The sequence below is a fragment of the Panthera tigris genome, chromosome D2 (assembly GCF_018350195.1).
Source record: "Panthera tigris isolate Pti1 chromosome D2, P.tigris_Pti1_mat1.1, whole genome shotgun sequence".
Classification (NCBI taxonomy): Eukaryota; Metazoa; Chordata; class Mammalia; order Carnivora; family Felidae; genus Panthera; species Panthera tigris.
Genome location: NC_056670.1, coordinates 15791493 through 15819020, shown reverse-complemented (window position 1 = coordinate 15819020; position 27528 = coordinate 15791493). Strand labels below are relative to the sequence as shown.

Genomic DNA, 27528 nt, shown 5'->3' with positions numbered 1-27528 from the left:
GGACAAAAATCCAGCTGATAAACAGCAACAACGAATTGAAATTTGAACTGAAGTTTTAGGCTATCATTCACGAGGCTTACAAAGATTGAAGATCGAAATATTTTGCCATTCATTGGTTTGGTTATTTTGTCGTCCTATGGCTCTTACGTTAAAGATACACACACACACACACACACACACACACACACACACACACCCACACACATGCACACATATGAACATCTCTTTTTTTGCCCCCTCCCTGACAAGCACTCAGAACACTGTGTGGGAAAACCGGTGGTAACTGCCCATGCCACAAATCACACGTGTAGTTTTAGCCTGAGGCAGATCTTTGTATATTTTGTTAAGGAGACATGGCACTAAGCAATGTTTCATTTAAAGGGTTTGTAGTTTTGGGGCACCTGGGTGGCTCAGTCGGTTAAGCATCCCACTTCGGCTCAGGTCATGATCTCACGGTTCGTGAGTCCGAGCCCCGCGTCGGGCTCTGTGCTGACAGCTCAGAGCCTGGAGCCTCCTTCGGATTCTGTGTCTCCTCTCTCTGCCCCTCCCCTGCTCGTGCTCTGTCTCTCTGTCTCTCAATAATAAATAAACATTAAAAGGTTTGTAGTTCAATTTTTTAAATGAGTCAAAGTGCTACCCACTTCCCCTTTTAAGGGCCCCTCTCCTACTGTTCCTTAAAAAAAGATCTAGTAACGCAGAGGCTAAAAAAAAATCTAGTAACGCAGAGGCTAAGCTTGCTAGAGCACGGATGAAATTTCAAATGACGTTTCACACTTGCGCTGCGGTCTGAAGCAAAGGACTGTTACTGAAAGGGCTGCTTCCTGTCACGTGAAGCTGCCTGACGACAGCAAGTGGTTTTTATCAGGACCCCCAGACAGTCCCAAGCGGAACACGAACCCCAAACTGACAAAAATACGGATCTAAAAATTTACAGATTCAAATGCCCACAAAATTGGAAGATTGAACTGAAGGAATTTTAAATGATACATGCGAGGCTTTAAACCTTCATGACTTGAAGGAATGCGGGTGGGGGCAGGGAGTGTGTCACTACCAGGCACACAGCTAATTCTGCTCCTGGCAAAGGTAAAAATGCAGAAGACAGTTATCCCAGATTAATCAGGAGAGAAATCTGTATCTTCAGGGAATGACATTAATGAGACTCTGAGGACACTAAGGCAAAATCTCGAATCATCTTGAATAGCTTCAATAAGAACATTTGCATTTAAAACAAAGAAAGAATTCATTTCTGTGCAGACCAAGGCAGAGATAACTCATCGTCCTTGGATGGAAAACTAACAGCCAGAACTTTTAAATGGTAAGTTTTTGTTTGTTTGTTTTAGCTGAAAAACAATTCAGTATTTCCTAGGAAATTCTATTCTTCCAAATTGTATGTTCTGAATACCAAACGTAATAATTTTAACATCTTTGTTAACCAGATCTCTTGTAAGCCTAAAGAGTATCTTACTGAAAAACAGTAGGCTAGAATTATAAACAGACGAGAAATTTGGTTTTTTAATTCAAAGAGAGAAAACACGGTAACCCTTTTGTCTAATTCCATAGCAGTACTCAACCTCTAAGAGTCTCACCAGATTTATAAATCTGTATTTCCACCAAAGGAAGAAAGACATCTTACCATATGGGAATATTTCTGGTAACCTGGCTTAAAATTTATTTTAAAACACGTCGCTTATACAATACGGTGACTTCAAAGGTCTAAAGGCTTCGCCTTCTGTTATTTTCAAGTCTCGTTTTTTTAAAATATCTTTTTAATAGTTTATTCATTTTGAGAGAGACAGTGCGAGCCGGCAAAGGGCAGAGAGGGGGAGACAGAGAATCCCAAGCAGGATCTGTGCTGCCAGTGCTGAGCCCGATGAGGGACTTGATCTCAGGAACTGTGAGATCACGACCTGAGCCAAAATCAAGGGTCAGAAGCTCAAACCAATGAGCCACCCAGTAACCCCTCCAAGTTTCGTTGTTAATAAAAATAGTCTGTCTTTGATTCCTTTGCATTCATACCACTACGTGTGCTTCGTGGGATTCCTGGAAAGCAAACGGACTGAACGGGACAGAGTCTGGCAAGGCAACAAGGAGTGCCTCGGATATTTCCCGTGACATGCGGCTGCTATTTTCAAGAAGAATTTCAACTCGTTAAACCTTTATTTTGTAAACCTACCGGGCAGACATAAGAAACAAGGCCACAGAAAGTCAGGCAGGTAGCAAGTGGTAAGAAATCTAACAGCAACAGACATTTGCAAAATTCCTCAGGGAGGAAGAAGGTGGTATATATACCTCTGGTCTGTTTTCTAAAAAAGGTCACGGTTTCGAGCTGGTGTAGCCAATGAAGAGTAGCCACGTGTGGCTAAGTAAACCTTAACTGAAATGCAGAATTCACCTCCTCGGTGGCACTGACCACAGTTCCAGTGTGTGACAATTGCATGTGGCTAGCGGCTGCTGTTTTGGGCAGTGCGGATATAGAACCTTAGCATCGCGGACACCGAGACAGGACAGCGCTGGTTTAGAGGACGGAGAAGGTACCAGGAATGACCTCGGTTACCACGGAAATATGTCCAGAAAGTGGGTACAGTCATCTTGCTCTCTTGGGATGACAACACTTTCTTTTAGAGCATGAAAACACTCAGGTGAATACCCTAAAGTTTTTAATTTTTTTTTTTTTTAATTTTACCTAAAACGTGTGGGGGTTCTGAGTATGCCGGAAAGTGTTAAGTGCTTTACGTGTGTCATTCTTACGTAATCTTCGCGAGAGTAGTAGGAGGTAGGCAACATTATAATCTCCATCTTACAGATATTAAACGAGGCTCAGAGAGAGCAGGTGAATGACCCAAGAACACACAGCGAAGGCATGGATTCCGAGCATTCCTTATCTCTCAAAAGCTAGAGCTTGGAAGGCAGCCTGCGGAGCTCCTTCTAAGCTGGAGAGAGAAGGCACCCGGTGGGCCACAGCCAGATGGATGGCTTGTTCTTAATTAGCATTCTTTCCCTTTGGGCCTAATATTTTCCTGATGTTGAGCATGGTTATTTTCTATTAACAAAGGAACAGAATGACTTCCTAATTCCATTCTGTTCCTCCTCCCCACCATCCACCCGAGCTCCTGAGAGTAGGTTTCTCGTGATAGCTTATGGGAATGTCCCATACCAGCTCAACTAGAATGGACTAGTCACTTCGCACAGTATGTCTGAGATTCCACTGTCCCTTCAGACATACAGGTACTGATCTCTTACATATCCTGTTAATAATCACTAGCTTCGCGTTCCAGAAAGGAATTCTAGCAGTGCGGTGTATTTAACTTGCTAAAAGGTTGAGCCGTGATAAAGAATATTTCCTGTTGGGTCTCGTGCTCCAGGTGAATCAAGCAGGGGCTGTGCTCCTTAGTTTGTAATATCTCAGCTGTTACCTGGTCAATGTCCCTGTAAATTGCTTAGAAAATTAGAAGTTATCATTTATTATATGCTAATAACTTTTTAAAGCTCTTTTTAAATTGCTCTAATGGCTGATGTCCAAACAACTCTGGTTGAAGACGCACGTGCCTACATCTTCTGAGGACCCCGCGGGAGCAGCTAGGACAGCACCTCCCACAGCGGCCAAGGAGGGGCGAGTGCTGCTTAGGGCCTCCCGTGCCTTACCTCCGGGGTGAGCCGTCATCGTGGGGCTGGATGATGACCACCTTCACGGTCACAGAAGTCCGGAGTAGGTCGATCATCTGCTCGTGGGTCAGAGTGGCCACGGCCACCTTGCAGATCTCCACGAGGCGGCTCCCCTGGCGAAGGCCGGCCTTCCAGGCAAAGCCGAAAGGTTCCACGTCGGCAACGATTCCTTCGAAATTCACGTGGAAGCCAAGCTGGCCCAGCCCGTTCCTCCTCAGGGTCATTTCCACAGTCTCGCAGCCTCTTGTTACTATCTGCGGGGGAAGGAGACCGTGAGAGACACCGCTGAGGAGCCCAGGGTACAGGCGTGCACATAGCCCTCCCAGCCCTTCCCTCCAGCTGTCCCGGTAAGGACGTCACCTTCCCGAGTTCACCAGAATTACCCGTGGCGTCAGATGCAGGGGAAATAACAAAAGTAAAACAAGGGCTTCATTCTTCCAAGGCAAATATACTCCTGAAACGGGTGTCCCGCATTGACTTAGAAGCCACTGACCTGGAGCCTGTGAGCTTCCAACGGGCTCTGACAACTCCCTCCTCCCCTTCCTTGGGTCAACCGACTTGGCTCTTAAGCATATAAACCCCGCGATTCCAGACGGGCGGTAGCAATGGAAAAAGGGACTCTGTCAACACTGTGACGAGTATCACCCGTGAAACATGACGAGCTATTAGACAATTTCATTCAACTTAAAAACCGGCCCAACCCCCTACCAAGCTAGCACCTGGAGGGCAAGTCTCTCTGTGCTTGCTCTCCCTGTGCACCGGCCCTGTCCTCCGGGAAGCCCTCTCGTAGGGACAGATTGCCTCCGCTGGCCTGGGTGGGGAGCACCGTTTAGCTCACGCGGGGGCAGGCCCGCCAGGCTCCCGGGCGTCTGCTGACAAGGGCAGCGTGGAGGATGGGTGCTCCTGCAGGCAGCAGAGACCTTCCGTGCCTCCAGGCCACCTCTCCTTCTTTTGGGGGCCAAGGGCAACTTCCGTTGGCCAGGGGCCAAGCAGTGGCAGCTTGCGCGCCCCAAAGCATGCGTCTGCAGCAGGATCCCAGAAAGGAACCTGGAAGCAGGGTGGTCTGCATCCCACACAGTGCACTAAAGCGCCGGCAATCACCTAATGCCACCCTCAAAAGTGATAACCGAGAATAACTCACCGGCACCGAAAGGAAAACACAGGCTCGTTAAATGTCATTTGAGGACCACAGCATCCCTCATCCGTGGCACAGTTAAAGTCAGGGGGCATCAGGCCTGTCTCCCCCAAAGCACTGGGCCAACGTATGAAGCTGCCGTTTAATAAATGCGCCATTTCCGTGAGACGCGTTCTGAATGCACAGATTCCTACTTAATAAGAATGTTAAGTGCAGCCGTGGGACGGGGCTGCTTCTGTGTCTGGCCGCTGTGTTGGCGGTTTCCATGGTTACCATCACAGGTGCGCGCGCTGCCAATCAACTTCTCACAGACACACGGGGGACGGCTTGGGGCTCAGGGCACAAGGGGCAAGGGACTGCCAGTCTTGGTGAAGCTTTGAAAGACGGGAGCTTCCAAAGTTCCGAGCTGAACTCACTGAAAACTGTTGGGAAAGTACTCTTGTCGCACGCACAACCTGAGTAAAATTTTCCTCCGCTCCTCTTTCAACCTTGGTTCAACTAGGCTCTCCTAGCAAAAGTCTACATAGGTCTGACACATACTCTGCCTTCTTTCAAATACTAATGCAGTCGTCCGTTGAAATTTAACATCGTATGTCAGCCGGAAGACTGAACAGCCAAGCTCTTCCTGAGTCCTACGTGTCTCTTCTGCTTTTTTTCCCTCCAACCACCTGCTGCCTGCTCTACTTTTGCTTTTTGCTACCTTTTTATCCCTTCTGTCCCTTGCCTCTTAACATTTGCAAGGGATAAAGGATCGTTTATCTGCAGTTCTTTATAATCTTACAGGGGCTCAATTATCATAGGAAAATGGTGGCTTCCTAGCCATGTACCCAGGAGGGCAATATAATTTGCGGCGCACTTTTGGTCGGGGGGGTCAAGTGGTGTCTGTTTGTGTCGTTGTTTTCGGGAGCACAGATGATGATAGCTCTGGATCTCCTAAAAAGAAGTATTTATGCTATTACCAAAAGCACAATGTGTCCTGGGACTCCAGGCCACATAAACCCATCACAGACTTGATCGTCCCCACATCATGTCTGTGTTTGTGCACATGCACCCAATGATACTGCTGGACACACGGAGGCCTGTTCCTGTAAATAGTGTCTACAAATAATGAATTTTTCTCTCCGAAGCCTGCGGACACTGATGTGACTGTACTGTCTCTAAATCATGGTCTTGAATGACAAAGGGAAGATTTATATTTGGAGGGAAGAAAGAGGGCAGGAAATGGGTAGAAGTTGGCCTCTTTTCATGATCTGTAATGAGCTAAATCTTTTCTAGAAATGCAATCTACGTCCCCTTGGGAGAAGATTTAAACATGAGAAATTCTTTGGTCATGGCACGTTTGTGTTCTCGTACTATATTTGACTCTTATAACTGGCTGGATGGGCTCAAACTAAAATCTGGATCTTTCTGTGTGACAATCAGGAGCAGGAATATAACTGGCAAACACCAAGGACGCCATTTAGGGGTTCTGTACTTAAAAACAACATTTTATAAAAACAAATCCCTTTTATGACAAATTTTAAGTCTAACTTAATGGGTAATTCTATAAAACCTCTTCCTCAAGAAACTGTGGCTGGAGATTAATAATGTATTTAATCAGGCAGACTAAATGAAAATACCTGCTGTATCAACATGCACAGAATTGAAGCTGCAAAAAGGAGTTACTCATTCATAGGGTCAACAGCAACCGAGTGCCCATTAATCCCCCTCTGGGAGGGTACTGTCCTGTCAGTCTCCACAAACACACCTAACATCTGGACAATTCTCCATATGTCTGCCTTCAGATACTAAAAAATACATCCTGGTGTTCCCTTTCGGAAGCCGGTTTAACTTTTCCTTTCCAATTCGTTTGTAATGGGGCGCTTCTCCAGCACCCATGAATTCAGCAACCGCTCAAAAGACATGGAATTGGAAATCAAGCTCTGTAGCCACACAAGATGGTAATTCATTCCCGAGGGGCCACAACTGTGGTGGAATTTCCATGGCGGACGCCATCACGAATCTGGGACTGAAGGCCTTAAGGATGGTGGAAATACACGATCTGTACTTACTCCTAATCGCTGGACGATTTCCCTTACGTCTTCAGCACAATTATCCACTGAGGACAGAAGGATACATTCCCCTCTTTCGTAAAACACTTTGATACTCATTAATCCAGAGGTCCACCCAATGACATCCCTGCAGGAACAGTTAAATACAACGTTCTTGGAATCCTTTTCAATCAACATTATGAATTCGTTGGAAATCCCAAGAAGGCATTCAATGTCAGCAGACTGGCCAAAGTCCCGAGCTATTACGTGCCACATGATTGCCCCGACGCTGAACAGGTGGGCATCCTTCCTTGGCTTCACTTTCTCCTTTTTCTTTGCACCCAGTGTAATGAAGCTGAATTTCACAGAGGTGTCCACAGTGGCGGTCGTGACAAAGTTCTCTGCCAGATCCTTCAAGTACTCTTGCCTTGTTCGAGTGGCCATAGCTCGAAACTTTTCCGACTTATGGGCTGCATTTTCTGCGTTGATCACTTTGGCTAAAAGGAAGTCCCGGAATACTGCTGACTTTGGGAAAGTTACTCCTTTGGGAATTGGTGGGCCAAATGGTGGTACATCTTTTGATCTAGACACCCCAACACTGAGAAAGAAAAAAAAGAAACAAGATGAGCTGTAATACCATCGTACTTACCTTCAGAAATGTGATATATACCCAGACTCTCAACTTACAACATTTTTTGGGTAGCTTTTTGTTATATAATTTCTGGATACCTAGTTTTTGTTTTTCAAACTTGGTAGATGGGTTTTTTTTTCTTCAGTTTATTCATTTATTTTAGTAATGTCTACACCCAATGTGGGGCTCAAACTCACAAGCCCGAGATCAAGAGTTAACATGCTCTCCTGACTGAGCCAGTCAGGTATCCCGATGGGGGTGGGATGGGGGGAGTGTTATGGGCTGAATGGTGTCTCCTCAAAATTTTACGCTTAAGTCTTGAACCCAAGTAACTTGGAATGTGATCTTATTTATGGATAGGGTCATAAAGACATGATTAAGTCAAAATGAGGTCATTAGGGCCCAATCCAATCTAACCGGTATCCTTTTAAAGAGGTTTTGGACACATAGAGAGACACTAGGGACACATGTTCATAGAGGAAAGACCATAGGAGGACCCAATAGGAAAGTGGCCATCTGCAAGCCAAGGAGAGGTCTCAGGAAAAGCTACACCTGCCAACACCTTGATCTTGGACTTCCAGACTCAGAACCGCGAGAAACAAACGTCTGTTGTTTAAACCACCCTCTGTGTGGGTACTTTGTCATGGCTGCCCCCCCAGTGGACTTAGATAGGGTGTAATGGACCAATCAGTGGGAAGGGAAACCCAGAATTTCAGATGGCACCAGGCTGGTACTCTAACTCTGCAGCTGGTCATCATGGAGAAAGACAGCAACGCTTTCAGTGGAAGTGAGGTTATTAGCCCCAGGTGGCTGCTCGGGATCTCACTAGTACTGGACACAATGATCCCACTTTACAGAGTCAGAATTCTTTAAAAAAAAATTTTTTTTAATGTTTGTTTATTTTTTGAGAGAGAGGGAGAGACAGAACGTGAACAGGGGAGAGGCAGAGAGAGAGGGAGACACAGAATCCGAAGCAGGCTCCAGGCTCCGAGCTGTCAGCACAGAGCCCGACGCGGGGCTTGAACTCACAAGCCGTGAGATCATGACCTGAGCCGACGTCGGATGCTTAACCGACTGAGCCACCCAGGTGCCCCTACACAGTCAGAATCCTTAAGTGTCCCATTTTTTAAGGAAGTGCTCACTTGGTCACGTTTTGGATATCTCAATAAAAGTGTTATGGGAGTAAAATTTTGAGTTTCCAGGGACTGGAAAGATCAAATGTAGGGTGACAATGCTCTACAATAGGTCAAAACCAACAAGGCTCGCCTACCTCAGGCAGAAGCTATAGCGGTCTCAAATCCTTTTTGGAATAAGATCAACTATGCAGAGTGAATTAACGATACTCAACAAATGAAGCACTGAGTGGGTGAATGAATGAATTCCATGACATCTGTGCCCGGGTTAGTGGGCAGCCATTGCCATCCGAGGAGTGGTACTAATCCCACATCTGCCCGGGCGGATACTTTCTGCGGTGGGATAAACAAAGGGAACAATCCATACTCCATCTTTATCACTGCAGAAAATCCTGAACGTGGCGAACTAAGGAATTAACTAATTGTGTCCAAACTGTCAGGTGGGAGCTCCTCCTCTGGCAAGTGGTTGGCTAGATTCTAAACAGATCAGTCTCCACATCGCTCACCTTTGCTTTCACTCTTCAGGAGGGAGAGTCACTTCCGGGGGGTTGGGCAGTGCGATGGAAGACAGTGTGCCTCGGGCCAGAGCTGGTGTGAGAGGGGAGGGGAGGACTCACTCCCTTGGGACAGAGGCACCAAATTCATTCACAGATGGCAGCATATGCACTAAACCAGATGGTGATGGGGCAGACTTGACTCGTGTTCCCACAGGAAGGCCCTAAAAATGCTGTAGAGGCTGAAGTGTCTTTGGGACCAACCTCATACTTGGCTCGTCTCCCCTCTGCTACTATGCTTAGAGTGGACATTCTAGACTGAGCAGGAAATCCATTTGTCCTCACGTTTTCACTCCCAGAGAGCTGTCACAAAGCAACCTGTCTAGACTTGCGGTGAGGGTAACCACACCTCGTTGCTTCTTCCCTACACGTCAGTGAGCCCACAGTGGCCTATCTGCCACTGGGTTCTGCCATCCCAATAAGCTCACGTGATCACCTCTCATAGATCTGTTTTTTTCCTTCTGGTAATGAGCATAGACTTCTGGAAGAATTTTACCCACAGAAGGCTGAGGAGGCCCAATCTCATTTGACACCTTGCAGAATTACTTTCTGCACTTGGCGCGATGGATCTCCGGCTACTCTGACCGCAGCTGACGTGCATGTGAGCCAAGCATCGGGGAAAACTTTTTATATCTAAATATGTTCCGAAAAAGCTTTCACTAGTCTAGAAGCTAGGGGCTCCGCAGTAGACAGAGGGAGGCATCTTGTAAAAGGGCAATTCTTTCTGTCCCAAATTATTGACCCGAATATCTAGGTGGACCTTCCCCCTACAATGTATGGTGCCTGATTAACTGAAATCTAAGAACCAAGTTGTATAAGAAAGGGAGCCAGAATTTAGGTCTGGAGATTCTAGGAGTACTATGATATTATGGGACGGAGATCAATGAGAGATTGCTGGTTATAGAACTTTATACAATCCTTGATTCTTTCAGACACAGTTGGCGTCGGGGGAATATTCCTTTGCCAGATTTAGATAATTGCCAATGGGTTGAAACAAGAACGTGTTTCAGAATTTCTTCTTTTCCCCAAATACCTTGATAGCGAATCTAAATGTAAGACCCCTCCACCGGAAGAACAATATAAAGATGCACATTCCCTAATAGGCAAGTTAAAGGGTTTTAGGAAAGCAAAGTGGTGGAGAGCAGGCTCTGTGCCCTGTGTGGGATTCCAGCTCCACTGTTTTCTGAGAGGCTCTGAGCTAGTGATGTAATCCCCTCAGTGCCTCAGTTTCCTCATCTGTAATGTTCGTGTGTGTATTTATTTATTGAGAGACTGAGCGAGCGAGTAGGAGAGGGGCAGAGAGAGAGGGAGACACGGAATCTGAAGCAGGCTCCAGGCTCTGAGCTGTCAGCACAGAGCCCGAGGCGGGGCTCGAACTCAGGAACTGCGAGATCACGACCTGAGCTGAAGTCGGACGCTCAACCAAATGAGCCACCCAGGCGCCCCAGTTTCCTCATCTGCAAAGTGGAGTCTCAATTGTGCCATTCTCAAAACTCCATGGTGAAGTTTAAACGAAAAAATGCATGCATAGCTATCATTATGCAAATTGTTACTATCAAATAGTACTTCCTGGCAAGTCTGTTGCCTCCAGACCTGCCTCTCCAAGGTGAAAGCGTGCCCTTCTAGGTTTCTGGGCTTGTCATCCAGGGCACGTCAACCCAATCGCACTTCTAGACGATTGGTCTGCACTAAGGGGTAGCACAGGTACCCAGGACGCGCTGTCACTCACACCTGCACAGAGCTCCTCAGGGAAAACGGTACTCGCCGGGGTTCCCTGAGATGTGTGCGGTCCATCCGGTCTCCTTCGAGACGCGTCCACGGATTAAGACGCGGCAATTCGGAAAACAGTTGACGTGGACTATATTTTGTCGTTTCCTTGGAAATTCTCTTAATGAATTTATCTTGTCATTGGTCTGCTTTGAGGACCAGAGAATAAACGAAAGGGCCCTGGAAGGTGTTTTTGGAAAATGCGAGCGCCGTAACCTTATTCCATGTGACAAGAGTTAGCGTGGCTTCATAAAATGTGATGGAAGGGATGTGACTATAGTATTCAAGAAGATTATTACCGACTTGTTGAGGAATACTCGTGAAGTTTTTAAGCATGATGGGTATGAATGTTTACGAGGCACTTTCCAGAATTTGATGTGCTCTACTGACTATACATTTGAATCTCATGAGCAAAGGGTAATTTAGTGATAACAACGTGGGTTCTTAAAAATCAATGATTCCAGATTTGAATGATTTGCACGCTGCTATCCTGTGTCAGAGAAAACAGGACGCAGTCCACTTTGTTTACGGGAAAGATTTACATCCAGTCCCAGACTGGCTTCAACATCCCTCCCTGGTCATTTTATTACTTTATTTGTTATTTTATTAAAACCAGAAAACCTGAAACAAATGAAAATAGACATTACCGTTCCTTAAGATTTTTGGTGCTCGTGCACCATCTCATGAAGTGAGTATAAATGAAATGGAAAGTAATTCAAAATACTTGACTTGACCTAAAAAGAGCAGCCAATAAGATAACACCAAATCCCATAAAGCTGTAGGCTTAAGTTTCCAACCCATGTGGGGCGCCTGGGTGGCTCAGTCGGTTAAGCGTCTGACTTCGGCTCAGGTCGTGGGTTTGTGGGTTCGAGCCCCGCGTCGGGCTCTGTGCTGACAGCTTGGAGCCTGGAGCCTGCTTCGGATTCTGTGTCTCCCCCTCTCTCTGTCCCTCCCATGCTCATGCTTTCTCTGTCTCTCAATAATAAATAAATATTAAAAAAAAAGTTTCCAACCCATTAGGAAGGTTCCTTTGAGGTTATTCTTCATAATGACCATTCATTGGGTGAGATCTCAGAAGAATAATCCAATCTACCATGTCTGTACCAACATTATTGGTTTTAAACATATCCTCTAGACAGAACGGAGGTTATGGTTTTTTAAAAACATCATTTTGCTCGGATGTAAGAATCACCGGGGTGTGTGTGGGGGGGGGGGGGACGCACCAATGCTCAAGTCAATCCCAGGTCTCTGGGACTCACAAACTGCACGGTAGGGCCAGAGAATTTCCACACTTAACAGGCTGACCGTGAGGCACCACGCAGGCTGAGAACTACCAGCTTACGGACTCTTGTGCTCCTCTGGGCTGGGTGTGGGGCGGGGACGTGTACCGGCAACAGCTAACACCCAGACCAGCTTCTCTGCCTTTAGGAGAGCACCCTTCACAGTCTTCAGGGTCTCCCCACCCCGGGCCAGCACACACACAGGCACCCTGCCCTCGGCCCGGCGGCCCAGCACTTACTGTTTTAGGATGAAAAAGGGAAATAACCTTTGGGGAGTGCCAGGAACTCTCGGTGGCATTCTGCATAATTTCTGCTTCTTCTACAAGCGGATGTATGTACTCTTATCCTCCACTTTAAGGGAAGGAATTAAAGGTAAAACAGTGCGTACAAAGTACCGCGAGCAGCGGGGCTGGGTTCTAAACTCAGGTCAGAGAACCACTCTTTTATCAACACCCCCAAATCTTCCAGCGGTAACTACTTTGTACACGAGTCTTCGGGGGAGGGATAGTCAGAAACAGGCTCGGGATTCTGAGGCACACGTATGGCCTTTTTTTTTTTTTTTTTTAGGTTTATTTACTTATTTTTGAGAGAGAGAGAGTGAGCGAGCGAGCGAGTGCACAAGCAGGGGAGGGACAGATAGAGAGAGAGAGAATCCAAAGCAGGCTCTGTGCTGTCAGCGCAGAGCCTGACATGGGGCTCGAACTCACAAGCCATGAGATCATGACCTGAGCCAAAATCAAGAGTCAGATGCCTAACCATCTGAGCCACCCGGGCGCCGCACGCGTATGGCCCTTTGAAATCACCAAAGCAAGCGCCAATTCCTGGTCTCAGGCACCCTGGGGGGGGGAGTGTTTCCAAGATCTTGGAGGATAAGAAATGTTTTAGCCCTGCAGTAACTACTTCTGCTAGCAAAGAGCCGAAATGGCCACACCATCCACCTCTGAGGCTGGGATTAATTAAGCTATGGTTCCGGCAGGGTCTGGATGCAGTTTTTAAGGGGAAATTGAGGAAATGTGTAATCTACAATGTTGAACGCTCAGGCATTTCATTTTTCAAAACAGGAAAAGAGGCAATTATTTCTTACAGAAACTATCTGAGTGAAGACCGTGGAAATATAATTAGAAAAAGGAAAAAGGATAATTATGGGGTGAGAGATAATAATTGCAAAACAAAGATATTTCAGGAGAAGGTGTTCTGTTGAAATAGACCCCGCGGAATAAAACATCAGTGATGGCGGACTCACCTGTAACACACGTTTTCGGTACACGGATTGTGCACTTTGACTATGACAAAGACGTGCTGAAAGTGAGACCGGATGCTTCGTGGAGTAAAAGGAAGTGCTCCGGGTTCTTGGAAGACAATGGTCACAATGTCATTTCCGATATGCCTTTTCCTCAGAAGCTGCGGTCAAGAAAGCGAACACACAGAGTTACCAACACGGTTTTCTGTAAAAACCCAATGTGTAGAAATACACAACTCACTCGTCTTTCCATCAAAACGAATTTTTTTTTAATGTTTATTTTTGAGAGAGAGAGAGAGACAGAGTGCGAGGGGGGAGGGGCAGAGAGGGAGACACAGAATCCGACAGAATTCTACCAGATTAATGGCTGGAAAATGCAATGGGGTATAATCTTATAAATTACAAACATGGCAGGAGAGAAGGAACCCCAGAGCAGTAACAGTCTATTGTTTTTAAGTTTCTTTATTTATTTTGAGAGAGAGAGAGACAAAATACGTAAGTGGAGGTGGGGGGGGAGAGGGGGCGGAGAGAAAAAGAGAGAGGAGGAGAGAGTGAGTCCCAAGTAGGCACAGAGCCCTACGTGGGGCTCGAACCCATGAACCGTGAGATCATGATCTGAGCCGAAACCAAGAGTCTGACACTTAACCAAACGAGTCACCCAGGAGCCCCCAGAACAGTAACATTTTAACAGCAATTTCATTTTTGATGTTCCTTTTGCCTAGAACGTTCCCTTCCACCCCCAGTTTCTCCTAGACAACTCACTTAGGGCTCTCGTTAGGTAACACCTCACCTGAAAGGAACTTTCTTGACAAGCCTACCTTGGCACGCCACCCTGACTGATGCCCAGGCCGATTTCTAGTACATTAGTTGCCGTCGTCTGTGCTGTTGACTGACTTGTGTATCAGGTCATAATGTCCAGAAGGGCAGGAGACCTGTCTCATAGACTTCTGATTTCCTAGTTTCTAATGGCCTGTCCAGGACATAGCCGACACCCAGTACACATTTGCTGAGTGAATAAATGGGTGACAGAGATAAGCGATCACAGCCACACAACACTCTGCAATAAAACTGGGATCACACCTTTGAATGTATGTCGATAAATCCATACACAAAAGCCCTCTCTAAGTTTATGCGAGTAAAACCATAGCATCTGTGCTCACAAAGTTTGTGATCTTCAGTTTTAATAGATACAATAATCTTTATAGGAGTTGGTGATGTCACTGCGGGAATGAGATAATCTCAGGTAGTAAATCTCTCTTTACTAGCAATAATAAAGACAACGAGCTTGCTCTTAAATTTATTTGGCACCTATAGAACATACCTCACCGTAAAGAGCATTAAGTTCAACTCTTAAAGCCTTTGAAGCCCAGACACAAAAAGGGTTTCATTGTCAGGCCCCTGACTTGTGATTTAGCACGATAAAAAGTCTGGAAGCATGGGGACGAAACGTTCAAATGTTCCTTCTTCCCGAGTTCTCTACGTGCCAGTTAAATTACCGAGTCACATGCTGAAAAACTCCCAGTTAAATCAGCCTGGCTGAAGTCATATGCGCAAAAAAGCCCACCTTACTGTCTGGGTCAAGTATTGAAACATACACAAATATATTTTAACACAGACCCAATGGACCATCTGTAGTTTTAAAAATGTTTGCAAAGTAAGTTAAAATGTGCCATTTCGGGCGCAGGTGAAAAAAATCTGTAGCAAACTAGGTCCTACACGGTGTGTGGTTATTTACCCATACTACAGATGAACACGGACGAGAACCACAATAAGCGTTTCATGTAAGGAAAAGAAAATGGAAGGAAGGAGAACTCTCTAAACCAAACATCAATAGCTGAAAATTGCACTAGCTTAAGATGTTCTTCCCTCATCTCCACAATAACTGAAATACAGGATTCATAGGCACTATAATAGGACCAACAGGGAAATCAGGAACAAATGAAACGATTAAAAGAACGATCTTAAATACCTAACATCGTGTGCACCAGATCGGCTGAATGTGACACACAACAGCTGACACCATACTTTTAAAACATTTTTTTTCTAAGTTTATTCATTTATCTAGAGAGAGAGAGAGAGAGAGAGAGAGAGAGAGAGAGAGAGAACTGGGGGTGGGGCAGGGGCAGAGCGAGAGAAAAGGAGAGAGAGAGAATCCCAAGCAGGCTCTGAGCTCCACAGAACCTGATATGGGGCTCGAACTCACATACTGGGAAGTCATGACCGGAGCTGAAACTGAGAGTCAGGTGCTCAACCGACTGAGCCACCCGGCGCCCCAGCCCACACCATACTTTACTTGATATCCTTGAAACACGAGAGTTCTCAGATTGACAGAAAGATGGCGGTCACGATGGCCAAGGCCACAGAGTGAATTCTGTAGCCCTTCCTGCCTGTGGGGCTGCTGCGTTGAACTTGACCTTGGCCAGCCCTCTCAAATTAATCAGGCACGAACTCATTAGTCGGTGCCTCCTCGCTCTGCTGCGGGAGCAACAGCAAACTGGACAGCTACTCCCGTCCATTTTCTCCTCGAGCAAAGGGAAGACTGGGTCTCACACCACAGGAACACGGAAAGCCCAACTTCAGGGCTGGTTCCCTTGACAACACGCCCCTTCCTAAGCACATTCTTTGGCTCTGTAACGGGGCCAAAAATGTTTTTAAAAGTCTAGTTAAGGGGCGCCTGGGTAGCTCAGTCGGTTAAGCGTCCGGCTTTGGCTGAGGTCATGATCTCGCGGTTTGTGAGTTCGAGCCCCGCGTCGGGCTCTGTGCTGACAGTTCACAGCCTGGAGCCTGCTTTGGATTCTGTGTCTCCCTCTCTCTCTCTGACCCTCCTCCGCTCGCACTCTGTTTCTCGCTCTCAAAAATAAATAAACATTAAAAAAAAAAAAAAAAAAAACCAAGTAAAAGTCTGGTTAATTTAACCACGGTTGCAAAATGCACTTGGTGAGACAGTAAACTGTTTGGCCGGGTGGGGGAAAAAGGAGAGTCATCAGCAAAGTAAAATCTGAAGCTCTTTGCAAGAGAATAAAATAAAATAAAATAAATTAACACCTTGCCCATTAACAGGATGCTTGAATTTGTTTAGAGGCTAAAAGAAATAGAACATCTGGAAGGGTAACAGAAATATTCACTGTTTTCCAGGATCTTGCCAAACATTAAATAACCTTAAGTAATTTTTCAAACTTCTTATATAAAGGAAAACAGTTTTCTTCAGTTGTTACTTCTGTTTGTCTTCTCATTGGTCAGTGAAATTCTGTGCGATCAGAGTCCGGAACGGGAAGGGGAAAGAGTGTGGCAATCCAGCAAGATATGAAGGCAAACCCACGGGTGACCAAGACCCCTACGGCACGATTTGTCTCAGGAATGCAGGACCGATGCCTTCTAGTGCTAACTGCTCCTTTGAACATGTGAAGCACTTTTCAGTGCCAAGAGGACCGCCTTCGTGTCTTCGACTGCAAGACTGAGTTAATAAATATTGTGTTAGATAGGGGCGCCTGGGTGGCTCAGTCAGTTGAGCATCTGACTCGCGGTTTCGGCTCAGGTCATGATCTCATGGTTTGTGGGTTTGAGCCCCGCGTCAGGCTCGGCACTGATGGTGCGGGAGTCTGTTTGGGATCCCCTCTCTCTCCCCCGCTCTCTGCCCCTCCCCCACTTGTGCGCGCTCTCTCTCTCAAAATAAACTTATTAAAAAAAGATCTTTTAGTAAAAACGTATTGTGTTAGACAGATTCACACAATCCTATGAAATGCCCAATGCTTCATTCAAGCAGTGAAACAGGACAATTAGAGTGAAATGTGACTCTTCACCCAGTTCCATAGCAAAAAGCATCCAGATGCTGCAGAAATACGAACCTTAGGGTTTATGCTCAATCCCATCGCCAGCCTTCACGGCCTCACAGGACCGGTTTTAACTTGGGGCAACAATTAAAAGCAAGTGCAAACAATGGTCCAGTAGCCACACCTTGGTCAAAGGTGGCAGAAAGTTAAGTCAGATCTACTGGCCTCTGTGCAAACAGGTTCGTTTGTTGATTTTTTTTTTTTTTTTTAAGCATAGTAAGAAGAAGCATTTCGCACCTAATTCTGGAGGGGAGTGGGAAGCAGGCTGTACAATATGAAAGAAAAGCAATTGGGATGTGGTTCAGAAGTCTCTGAGAGTCAGAATTAGTGAAGAGAAAAATTTAATTTGAAACTGGAAAAGGCCGATCTCCAGAGAGAGACTCCGGTCTTAAGAAGCAAAGATGTGAAAATCAGCATGATTTCAAAGAGAAAACTGCACCATTAAATGACTACAGTTTACGTTCTGAAATTCAAAGAGATGAGCCCAGAACGGAGCAAAAAATGACATGTATCCCTGTGAAAACCAATCACAAGTTCTGGGTCTCAGTCCTTGGATTGGAATCTCACGTCCCATCGCTAGGAACAGGGTTGACCAAGAGTCCTTTGACCCCATCCTTCCCACCTCTCTGACCTTATCATGCACCCCTTTTCCCCTCCCAGATAGCTACCTCATCCCTCCAACAACCCAGCTTGTTTCTGCCACGGGGACTTTACGCTTGCTACCCCCTCTTGTGTGGGAAGTTTCTCCCCCTCACACGAAGGGCTAGCTTCTCCCGCTTCAGACACCTTCCTAATTTTGCATGTGTTCATACAACACCCCCACACACACACCCTCACGTACTCTATACTCAAGACTCAACACCAGCGGTTAGAATTTTGTTTTGATTTTTAGGAGACATCTAGAGTTTCCTGTGGAAAGTAGAAACAGGAATGTAGAACATTAGTATAATAAGAAAGAGGAGGAAACCTCCGCACATGACCGCATAAATACAAAAGATCTGTATCCAGGGACGGAGGGCCTTGCCCACCGCTCCCCACACACAAAAAAGTGAACACCAGGGCAACTAACCACTCTTATCTCAGATCAGCAAGATCGTATCGAATTCAACTGCAGTTTTGAAAATTCATCACTGATACACGTTATACAACCGATATAAAAATACTGCATAAACTATTTACTGCAAAACACTATATAAAACAATTTTACCAATAGGAAAAGTAAATGGACAAACCAGTTGAGCAAGCAAGGCGGAATATTCTGCAAACAGAGAAACAAAATTAACCAAGAATGTGGATTTTTAAAGTGAAGATAAGAGGTTGGGGCACCTGAGTGGCTCAGTTGGTTGAGCGTCCAACTTCAGCTCAGGTCATGATCTCACAGTCCGTGGGTTCGAGCCCCACGTCAGGCTCTGTGCTGACAGCTCAGAGCTTGGAGCCTGCTTCAGATTCTGTGTCTCCCTCTTTCTCTGCCCCTCCCCCGTTCATGCTCTGTCTCTCTTGTCTCAAAAATAAACATTTAAAAAAAATTTTTTTTAATTAAAAAAAAATAAAGTGAAGATAAGGGGAGGAATATGAAGATACAACTATTTCTTTTTTTTAGTTTTTTTTAACGTTTATTTATTATTGAGAGACAGAGAGACACAGAGCGTGAGCAGGGGAGGGGTAGAGAGAGAGGGAGACACAGAATCCGAAACAGGCTCCAGGCTCTGAGCTGTCAGCACAGAGCCCGACGCGGGGCTCGAACCCACAAACCGCGAGATCATGACCTGAGCCAAAGTCGGTCGCCTAACCAACCGAGCCACCCAGGCGCCCCGAAGACACAACTATTTCTGATACTGGGTCCTACCAACCCTATTGTAAGCAATCGTTCTTAGTGTCTGGTGTAAGTACACATTGCTATTTAGGGCCTGGGGATAAATCTAATCGTGGAATGCTGCATAGGCATTTTATTCTTCCAAAAGATTCCACATTATGATTTATACGTGAACCTAACTGCAGTCAGGACCAGTTCGTATAGCACTTAATGAGGTAGATTCCTCCTGCATGTGAACGGTTCCTTAGCAGTTCCAATTAGGACTTACAGAAGTGCGTGCACAAACCCCTTAAGGCAGGCCGGCCATTTATCCAAATTATATGGAGAAAGGGTTGCAGCCTGGCTCAAACCTAACAAGCTGTGTCTCCATGACCTCTGTCGAGGTCAAGTCCGTCCCTAGTCTAACACCAGTATTCTTCAAACGGAATCTCAGAGACCTAGGAGCTTGGCCTTATTCCTTAGGTATCCAAGGGGCTCGGACACCTCTTCCAAGCAGAGCAGTTTACCGTTTACGCGTGCATTTAAAAAAATAATAATTGACGATGTGCCAGGCACCATGCTCCCTTCCTCCATTTTATGTATTTAGACTGAAAAAAAGGTCTGTCTGCCAAAGTGAGGACTGAAACTCATTTGTGGGGTTCTTTCCACTGATAACATCCCACGACAGCCGACCTATGATCTGTCTACAGGACAAGCAGACGGGGAAGCACGCAGGGGTGTCAGCCCTGGGAAAAGAGACCCGGGTGCCAGACTGACCCAGAGAGAAGGAGGGGTCTTCAGGGAAGAGAGGAAACCACTCCAAGAGCAGGCTTTCTTATCATTCCCTGGGGCTGGCTAGGTTTTCTTTGTAAGAGTCCTGCATTCCAAACACCAAACTCTTTTGCAACAGGGGTAAACTCTCTAAAGACTTTTAATGCGTCCTGGAATCAGCGTTCAGCTTGATTTATTACAAGAACAAACACAAGAAATTATATCTGATGTGGACGAGTCTGGGCCAGTTAAATAGTCACAAATACCATGGTGCTAATGAGGCCAAAGTTCCAGGCACAATTCATGTACAGGCCAGCTAAGTGCTATGTTCTGTGGCCTCAAACTGCACTCATGAGCCCAGCCGGTCGTTTCAGACATTTCTACCCCTGGTATTAACATAATCTGTAGGCATGGGTGGGTGGGTGGGGGACGCGGAGGGAGCCGGTACAACCCAGAACAAATCTGGGAAGTACATGTGCCAAGACTACACGGTGCCATCATTTTTATCTACAGACAGAATATTCTGGTAACAACCCAGGATGAGCAAAGTATTACATGCCAAAGTAAAAATAATCTTCTGAAACTCTTGGTAAGTTAGCCCCTTACTTTCTCAACTCCAGGCCTTAGGTGTTCGTGACAGATCCCTATGCCTAGGAATAGGAAAATAAAATGCAAATTAAGTCATTTAAAATATTGTGCTTTATTATCTAATAAATGGTGAAAAACAGTCAACTAAAACTTAATCGAACACACGCTGTGCCAGGCACTATGAAGTGCTTTGTATGTAGTAGCTTGTCTAATTCCAGTCACCATCCACGAAAGGTTCATTCATTCACTGAACAAATATTTACTGGCCGCTTACCATGTTCTGGGTATGGTTCTGGGCGCATAGGGACACCTCAGTGAAGAAATGAGATCAAAGCCCCCGTATTCAGGGATAAAGGAAACTACAGCATAGAAAATTTTGCCCAAGGTCCCAAAGCGAGGAGCTGGGATTCAAATCCAGATAGTGTGGCCCCAGAATTCCTGCTTGTAACAACCACCTATTTCTGAAGCTGTTTTTCCACCTAGAAGCAGGAAGCGTCAAAGAGGACCCTAGAGTCACAGAAATCTGACAGTAAGAGGGAAATGCTGTGTACCATCTAGTCCAAATATCATGTGTGCCCCATCTCCCCACTGCCAAACCCGTGGAAAATATCTCTAAAACACAACGTTCTTAGGGCACCTGGTGGCTCAGTCGGTTAAGCATCCAACTTCGGCTCAGGTCGTGGTTTCACGGTCTGTGAGTTCAAGCCCCGCATCGGGCTCTGTGCTGACAGCTCGGAGCCTGGAGCCTGCTTTGGATTCTGTGTCTCCCTCTCTCTCTCTGCCCCTCCCTGCTCGTGCTCTCACAAACAAATAAAACATTAAACAAAATTTAAAATCCAACGTTCTTTCCCTCTGAGCCTAGGCGCTGCCCCCCAGAATCCTTCTCGACACAGTGCTCCAAGCAGCCACCACTGGCCATCTGAACCACGTCCCCATTATACAATCATCGAATTTCCTGAGAGGCTAAGACCTCACGCAAAGCCACAAGGCAAGTGGCTGGGTGTGGCGAATTCGGCATACGTCCACTGACCCTTATCTCCACTCTTGACCACCCCCTTTAGATTATGAATACTTGCCCACACAGCGGTTAGTGCACAGATTTCCCAGTGGACCACACTGAGGATCATACGGATTCCAGACACAATAAGAACAGTTAAAAAAGCAAAACAATTTTACAGTTTTCTAGCATCAGCATAATGACCCGATGTCATGGATTCTCACTCAAGTTACAAAAATAAAAACAGCAACAACAAAAAAACTCAAAGAGGTAACGGAAGCTTAAAGAAGTCTTTAAGCTACAGAGTCTGTAATGTGCAGTATTAATTTACAGGTTTGTTTTTTTTTTTTTTTTTTTTTTTAATTTCCAGTTTGGGAACTTTAAACGCCCCCTCCTCCGTCCCCCACTCCCCACCCCCCATCCCTCCATCTACTTTTCTGTGTATATAGGGCTTTAAGGATAGTTTCAGTGAAAAAGTCAGGTACGGAGAACTCATAAACCCAGATTTCAAATACCACGCAACAGAAACGGGGCAGGGAAAGCCTGGTTCGAGTTCTGCTAACAAACAGCAAAGCCCAGCAGACTTCAGATTCCAGAGGCTGCCAGATGGGAAATGATGAGGCCAATCCAGTTTGGAGTCCGATGGCTCAAGTAATTAGGGAACTGGAAGGGCTTTGTGGTTTGAACAGTCGATGACCGGGGTCAAAAGGCACCGGCTCTACTTTGGCTAACGTACTGACAGATTTCTTGGCCTGAAGAAGCCCTATCGCTTTTCCGAGCAACAACTCACACGGAGTTTAATTCCTGAATGATTCACAAGTATCTGCCGGGCAACTGCACTGCTCTAAATTAAGCTTCTTAATATCGAATGAATCCGTGTGGCATTATTCCAGATAACTGTTTTTTTGAGAGCTAGAAATCCTTTAGGTTAAAACATCGATACATACATACATACGTGTGGTCCAGGGATTGTAACTCTTGTCTCTTAAAAACACACACAGATATGTGATCAAAAGAAAGATCTTCGGATGGTGGTGGGAAGGAATCGGATTATTGGGAAACACTTCAGATCATTCAGGAAGGACAAGGGATTGAGGTGAAGCATCGGGCAAGTGGCCAGAAAATCCAGCTAGCAACGAGAAGGAAAAGTCAAAGAGGAGCCGTCCCTGCTGCAACATGCTGGGCTGAAATCAGGGGCCTGCCTTCTCAGCCCGGCTGTAGGGTCTAAGGTGGTTCTTGCAATTAGTGATAGGGACAATGCAAATGGTTTCTGTGCAAGATGTGTGTTTTGACTACCTTCGTGTGTTTTACAAGCATTCAAAAAAAAAAAAAAAAAAGAAGAAGAAAACGTCTCTGCTGCAGTTAAGTTTCATTCATTGAACATACACTTACTGAGCAACTCCTTTGCGGTCCCTGGTACATCAATGTATTTACAGCAAAGGAGTGTGGTTACGTGACGTCAGAAATAAACTGCCTAAGCGTGAAACCAAACTTTGTTTCAACTCCCGATTTAACCAAATGCAATCAAATCACTAAAATGGAATCATGTCACCAATAAGTTCTAAGATCCGTCCTTTCAGTATTTTCTGTAAGTAAGTTATCCACCCATACGCAGAAACCCGGGCTCAGGTTACTTACCCAGCTCGCTCACTTATAACGAACACGGCCGACACGAGTTTCCATTAAGATTTTGCCTAGCGAGCAATAAAGGTGTGTGCAGAAGAGTTTCCAAGTTTTATGAGGAAAGAGTGCAATATAACTTATGCAGAAATACTCCGGTTTAAAGGCCAAATACTTCCCAATGACAAAAGAGTCAAAGATTATTAACGCCATTCAAGAATCCGCCCCCCGCCCCCGCAAGTGATTCTTTGCAAATTCTAACGACAGGAAGCCCCTCAGTGCGCTGACCTGAGATCTGGAAAGAGGAGGGCGGACCTACCTGCTGTCTGTTGTTGGGCATGTGGGGAAGCATGGTGGACACGTGGAACATGACTTCATAGTCTTTGTATGTCGTGTAGAGGGAGTGAGTTCCTGTAGAATCAGCTAAAAACAGAGGATGATGACAAAAATAAGCCAGGCAAGTACAAAAGTCAGCGATGTGACACTTACAAGGTCGTTTTGCCAAAGGCAATTCAATTGCAAGCAACAAACCACCCAACCATAAACCACAAGTGTCCTGGGTGACCACTCTGCCCTCTCGCTGCATGCTGTTCCTGCCACTTCTAACCCGTGTCTAGCGGCCACCCTGCCCCACTTGGGTGTGTGTGTGTGTGTGTGTGTATGTGTGTGTGTGTGTACGGTTAATTCTTGCGTGATTCTTGGGCACCTGATCTTCCAGAACTCAAAAAAATGAAATGGGACTGAGTTAATATGGAAATGAGAACAAAATAATGTTCAGGATTTCTTTCCCTGAATGATGTAATTAATTTTCTTCTCTTTTCAACAGGCAATGTAATGATGAAGTCCTATGATTAAGACGGCAGAGAATGAAGGTGGCCTCTTACTGTATATTTTGCACTGACACATGTTAGAAACCATGACATCCGAACCCGTCTTAATCATACAGCTATTCACCTTCTGAAAAGCAGAATGATTCTTTGCAAACTCAAAATCCATCTGTATTACCAATAGATGATCACAGACGCAGAGTGTCAGGAACCTGAACCAACACAGTGACTGTAAAACACTTAAGTCATAATTTCAGGGTGTAGTTTCGAACCACTTTGAATATGGATAAATAAAGACAAAAAGATACATGGAAAATAAGATGTAAACAGAATTCGGGGCTGCCTTTTTCAATCTTTGGGCAACATATAGGTTTATGTTTCTACCTTATAAACAAGAAACAATGCTATTCGGGGTCATTTAAAACGAAGTTTATTTCATTGCGTTTGTTGGGGAAGATCTAGGTAATCACCTTGGGTTAACTTTTTTTTCCCTTAATCTAAATATTTTAATTTACTTTAAAGACATGAATACATCTAGCATTCGTGGGCCTTTATGATTTTCTTCCTGAATCCTGCAGTTTTTCTTTTGAATATTCATTCTGACTCAGAAGCAGTCCTGAAAGTTTTCTAGAAAAAGCATCACATACAGTTTTGCAGAGTCTGAGGAGGTACTCACAGAAGGCAACTGAATGGAAAAAGGGAAGAATTTAAAATGTTTATATACGGATACTGACAAATCAACGTGCAGATGGTAAGAGAGGATATTTCTCTAATAAGCTGTATATTTCTGGTCCCCAATAAAGCAATTTTCTCTTTTAACTACGTATTAAACACACATCTGTTACTTTTCGTAGGACTTCATGGAAAGTAACGTTCCATTCCAACTGTCTTGGCTAAAGAATGTGGCTTTGGAAGTGAGCAAGCACGGTCATAAGGGAGCAATGATTGTCTTCTTTTATGAGGAACTGACTGGCTAATAACAACATGAAGGCCAGGGGATGAGATAACCCAGCACATTCAATGACTCCCATCACAACACACTGCTATTCAGATGGTTAAAATTCAGTTAGAGACATCCTTATAGGTAGTTAGTAGGTCTAGACAACAGGTTTCAGCTTCAGGAAATTGCAGTGAAGGAAGAAAAATGCATTTTGGGGGGAAACACTTTTAAAAATATGATCACTGGGGCGCCTGGTGGCTCAGTCAGTCGAGCATCTGACTCTTGATTTTGGCTCAGGTCATGATCCCAGGGTCATGGGATCGAGCCCCGCATCGGGCTCTGTGCTGAGTGTGGAGCCTGCTTGGGATTCTCTCTCTCTCTCTCTCTCTCTCTCTCTCCCCTCCCCTTTGCCCCTTTGCCCTACTCACACTCTCTCTCTCCACTTTCTCTAAAATAAAAAAAAAAAAGATCATCATTAGTCTATCCCAAACAGTACTATAAGATGGCCTTCTGAAATTATATATTCTGCAAGTTTTCATCATAAATATCAGTATGGTAATGGAGAAGGTAAACAGATGAGCTTGTTCGAGGATCTGCTGCAAATATTTCTATTGGGCAAGAGCGGCAGGCCATCAAGGCGGAGCCCAGTTTCGTCATTCTCTGCATCCAGACCGGAAGGGGCTGGGCTGCCCACGGCCTGGGGTCCGTACTCTGGTGAGCAGAGAGCATCTTAGTGGCTCATGATCATGTGATCCTACTGCGTTTCACTTTGTACCTGAGACAGAAAGAACCCGTTTCAAAGCCAGAAAGGACATCCCAGATACTCCAGCCCAACACTCTCAATTTTGCTTGTGGCCCGGATCGGAAGAGGGAGGACAGAGTGAAAGCTCCAACTCCCATAAATTTAAGAAGGAAGATTTTTTGTGTGTGTTCCACGAAAGACAAAATTTTATCTGAGCATTTCATGAAATGTAATTCTTAGAAACTTCCTCTTTACTAAAGGGATGTCTTAGGCTTCACATCTCCTGGAACGCCTTACTCATAAAAATAACTTGGATTTGTTGATTATGAGAATCAATGCATCACAATCTCATTCTTACATTATCATTTCCCTGAGCAAAGGTGCTTAGTGCTACATCTGTGATGTAACAAGGACTTCTCCTAGGTCATAAAAATTTAAAGCTGATGTCCATTCTTACACGTAGGGAAACATTCATATTATCTGTGTTGTGCTTTTACAGAATGGATGGATCAGAAGGTCTTGTGGCGTTTCCTCAATCCACCCCGCTGAAGAAAGATGACAGGCATTCATGATAATGAATCCACATCAGCAGTGACTTTCCTGGAAGGATATCCCTAAGGGCAGCATGCCCGCACCTCTAGGGGGTGGGTGGTGGTTTGCATGCAAGGGAGTTGGCCAAGAAAAAAAAAGAAAAGTCCAGCAAGGTCTCACCGATTTTTCTTAAAATATGTGGATATTCACCGTGGGCGTCACAAATTATTCTACAGTCTTTACAGATCTGAGGCATGAGCAATAGGCATTCAAAACAACAATCAAACTCCAGCCCTCGCATGTGTGAAGGACACACAGGGGCCCGCATACGAGTTAACACTGTCTCTCCAGGTCTTATCATCCATGTTCTAAACGTAACTTCCAAAAAAAACAAGATAAAAAGCCGGATCTGACTGATAGGTACACAAAGACCCAGCACCACCCTGATGTAGACAAGAATCAGTGAGGGTCCCAAGGTGACGGACACTGGGGACACAGAGTCGTGGAACCTCAGATGGCCTCACACGGATGCTCCCACGGGGAAAGGCCTCACTTCACTACCCCTACTAGGACTGGGTTTTGTGCTCTCCCACATCCTCCAATTGTAGAAACTACCTGCTCATGTTTGTTTGTTTATTTATTTAATGTTTATTTTTAAGAGAGAAAGTGAGAGACAGAGTGCAAGCAGGGGAGGGGCAGAGAGAGAGAGAGAGAGGGAGACACAGAATCCAAAGCAGGCACCAGGCTCTGGGCTGTCAGCACAGAGCCTGACACGGGGCTCGAACTCACGAACCACGAGACCATGACCTGGGCCGAAGTCAGACCCTTAACCGACTGAGCCACCCAGGCGCCCCACTGCTCATCTTTTATTAAAAGAGCAAGCGGTTAATTGCTTGATAATAAGGAAAATTGTCCAAAATACACATAATTACTCTGGCTGATATTTTAAAGGCTGATAGCAATAAAATTGAACAGCCTAAATATGAAGGTAACATATTTAGAATGTATGAGGACCAGAAGGAATATGATTATCTAAATGAAGACACAAGACAAATGTGCACATCACAGGATGAAGGTGAGTCTGTGTTTTAAATCGGCACCTCAGAGCTAACGTGTGCCCCTCTCAAGGGGACGTGGGTAAGGTCTCTGGGAAACAGGATGCATCAGTTTTTAACCACTGCTTCAATTCCCCAGTTAACATCGTGAAACCAGAAATGAACAGAACGGGCCCGAGACCATGGCAGGAGTGGACGCGCTAACATTCTGTCTTTTAGAAACGAACGCAGTGCGCGTCCTCGGTATATACTGGAACAAGGGTGTGGTAGAAGAGGGGAGGCTAAAAGAAAGAAGGAAATATTAAAAGATTCTTCGCGAAGCACTGGGGAATCTCTCTGCTGGTGTTACAAAAAAAGAATTGACCTTTTGAGCTCGTGTGAAACACACACCTCTTGAGAAAT

At 45.4% G+C, this 27528-nt stretch overlaps 1 protein-coding gene across 6 annotated transcripts in view; it reads right to left on the bottom strand.

Moving 5' to 3' along the window:
- Positions 1 to 27528, bottom strand: part of SIPA1L2 (signal induced proliferation associated 1 like 2) — a 222220-nt gene that overhangs the window by 52029 nt on the left and 142663 nt on the right. For all 6 annotated transcript variants that reach the window (XM_042959847.1, XM_042959849.1, XM_042959851.1 and 3 more), the window contains exons 7-10: positions 23351 to 23454; positions 13437 to 13594; positions 6850 to 7426; positions 3643 to 3917 (exon numbers count right to left, since the gene is read on the bottom strand). In XM_042959847.1, coding sequence (XP_042815781.1) covers positions 3643 to 3917; positions 6850 to 7426; positions 13437 to 13594; positions 23351 to 23454 — 1114 coding nt within the window. The remainder of the gene's footprint in view (positions 1 to 3642; positions 3918 to 6849; positions 7427 to 13436; positions 13595 to 23350; positions 23455 to 27528) is intronic.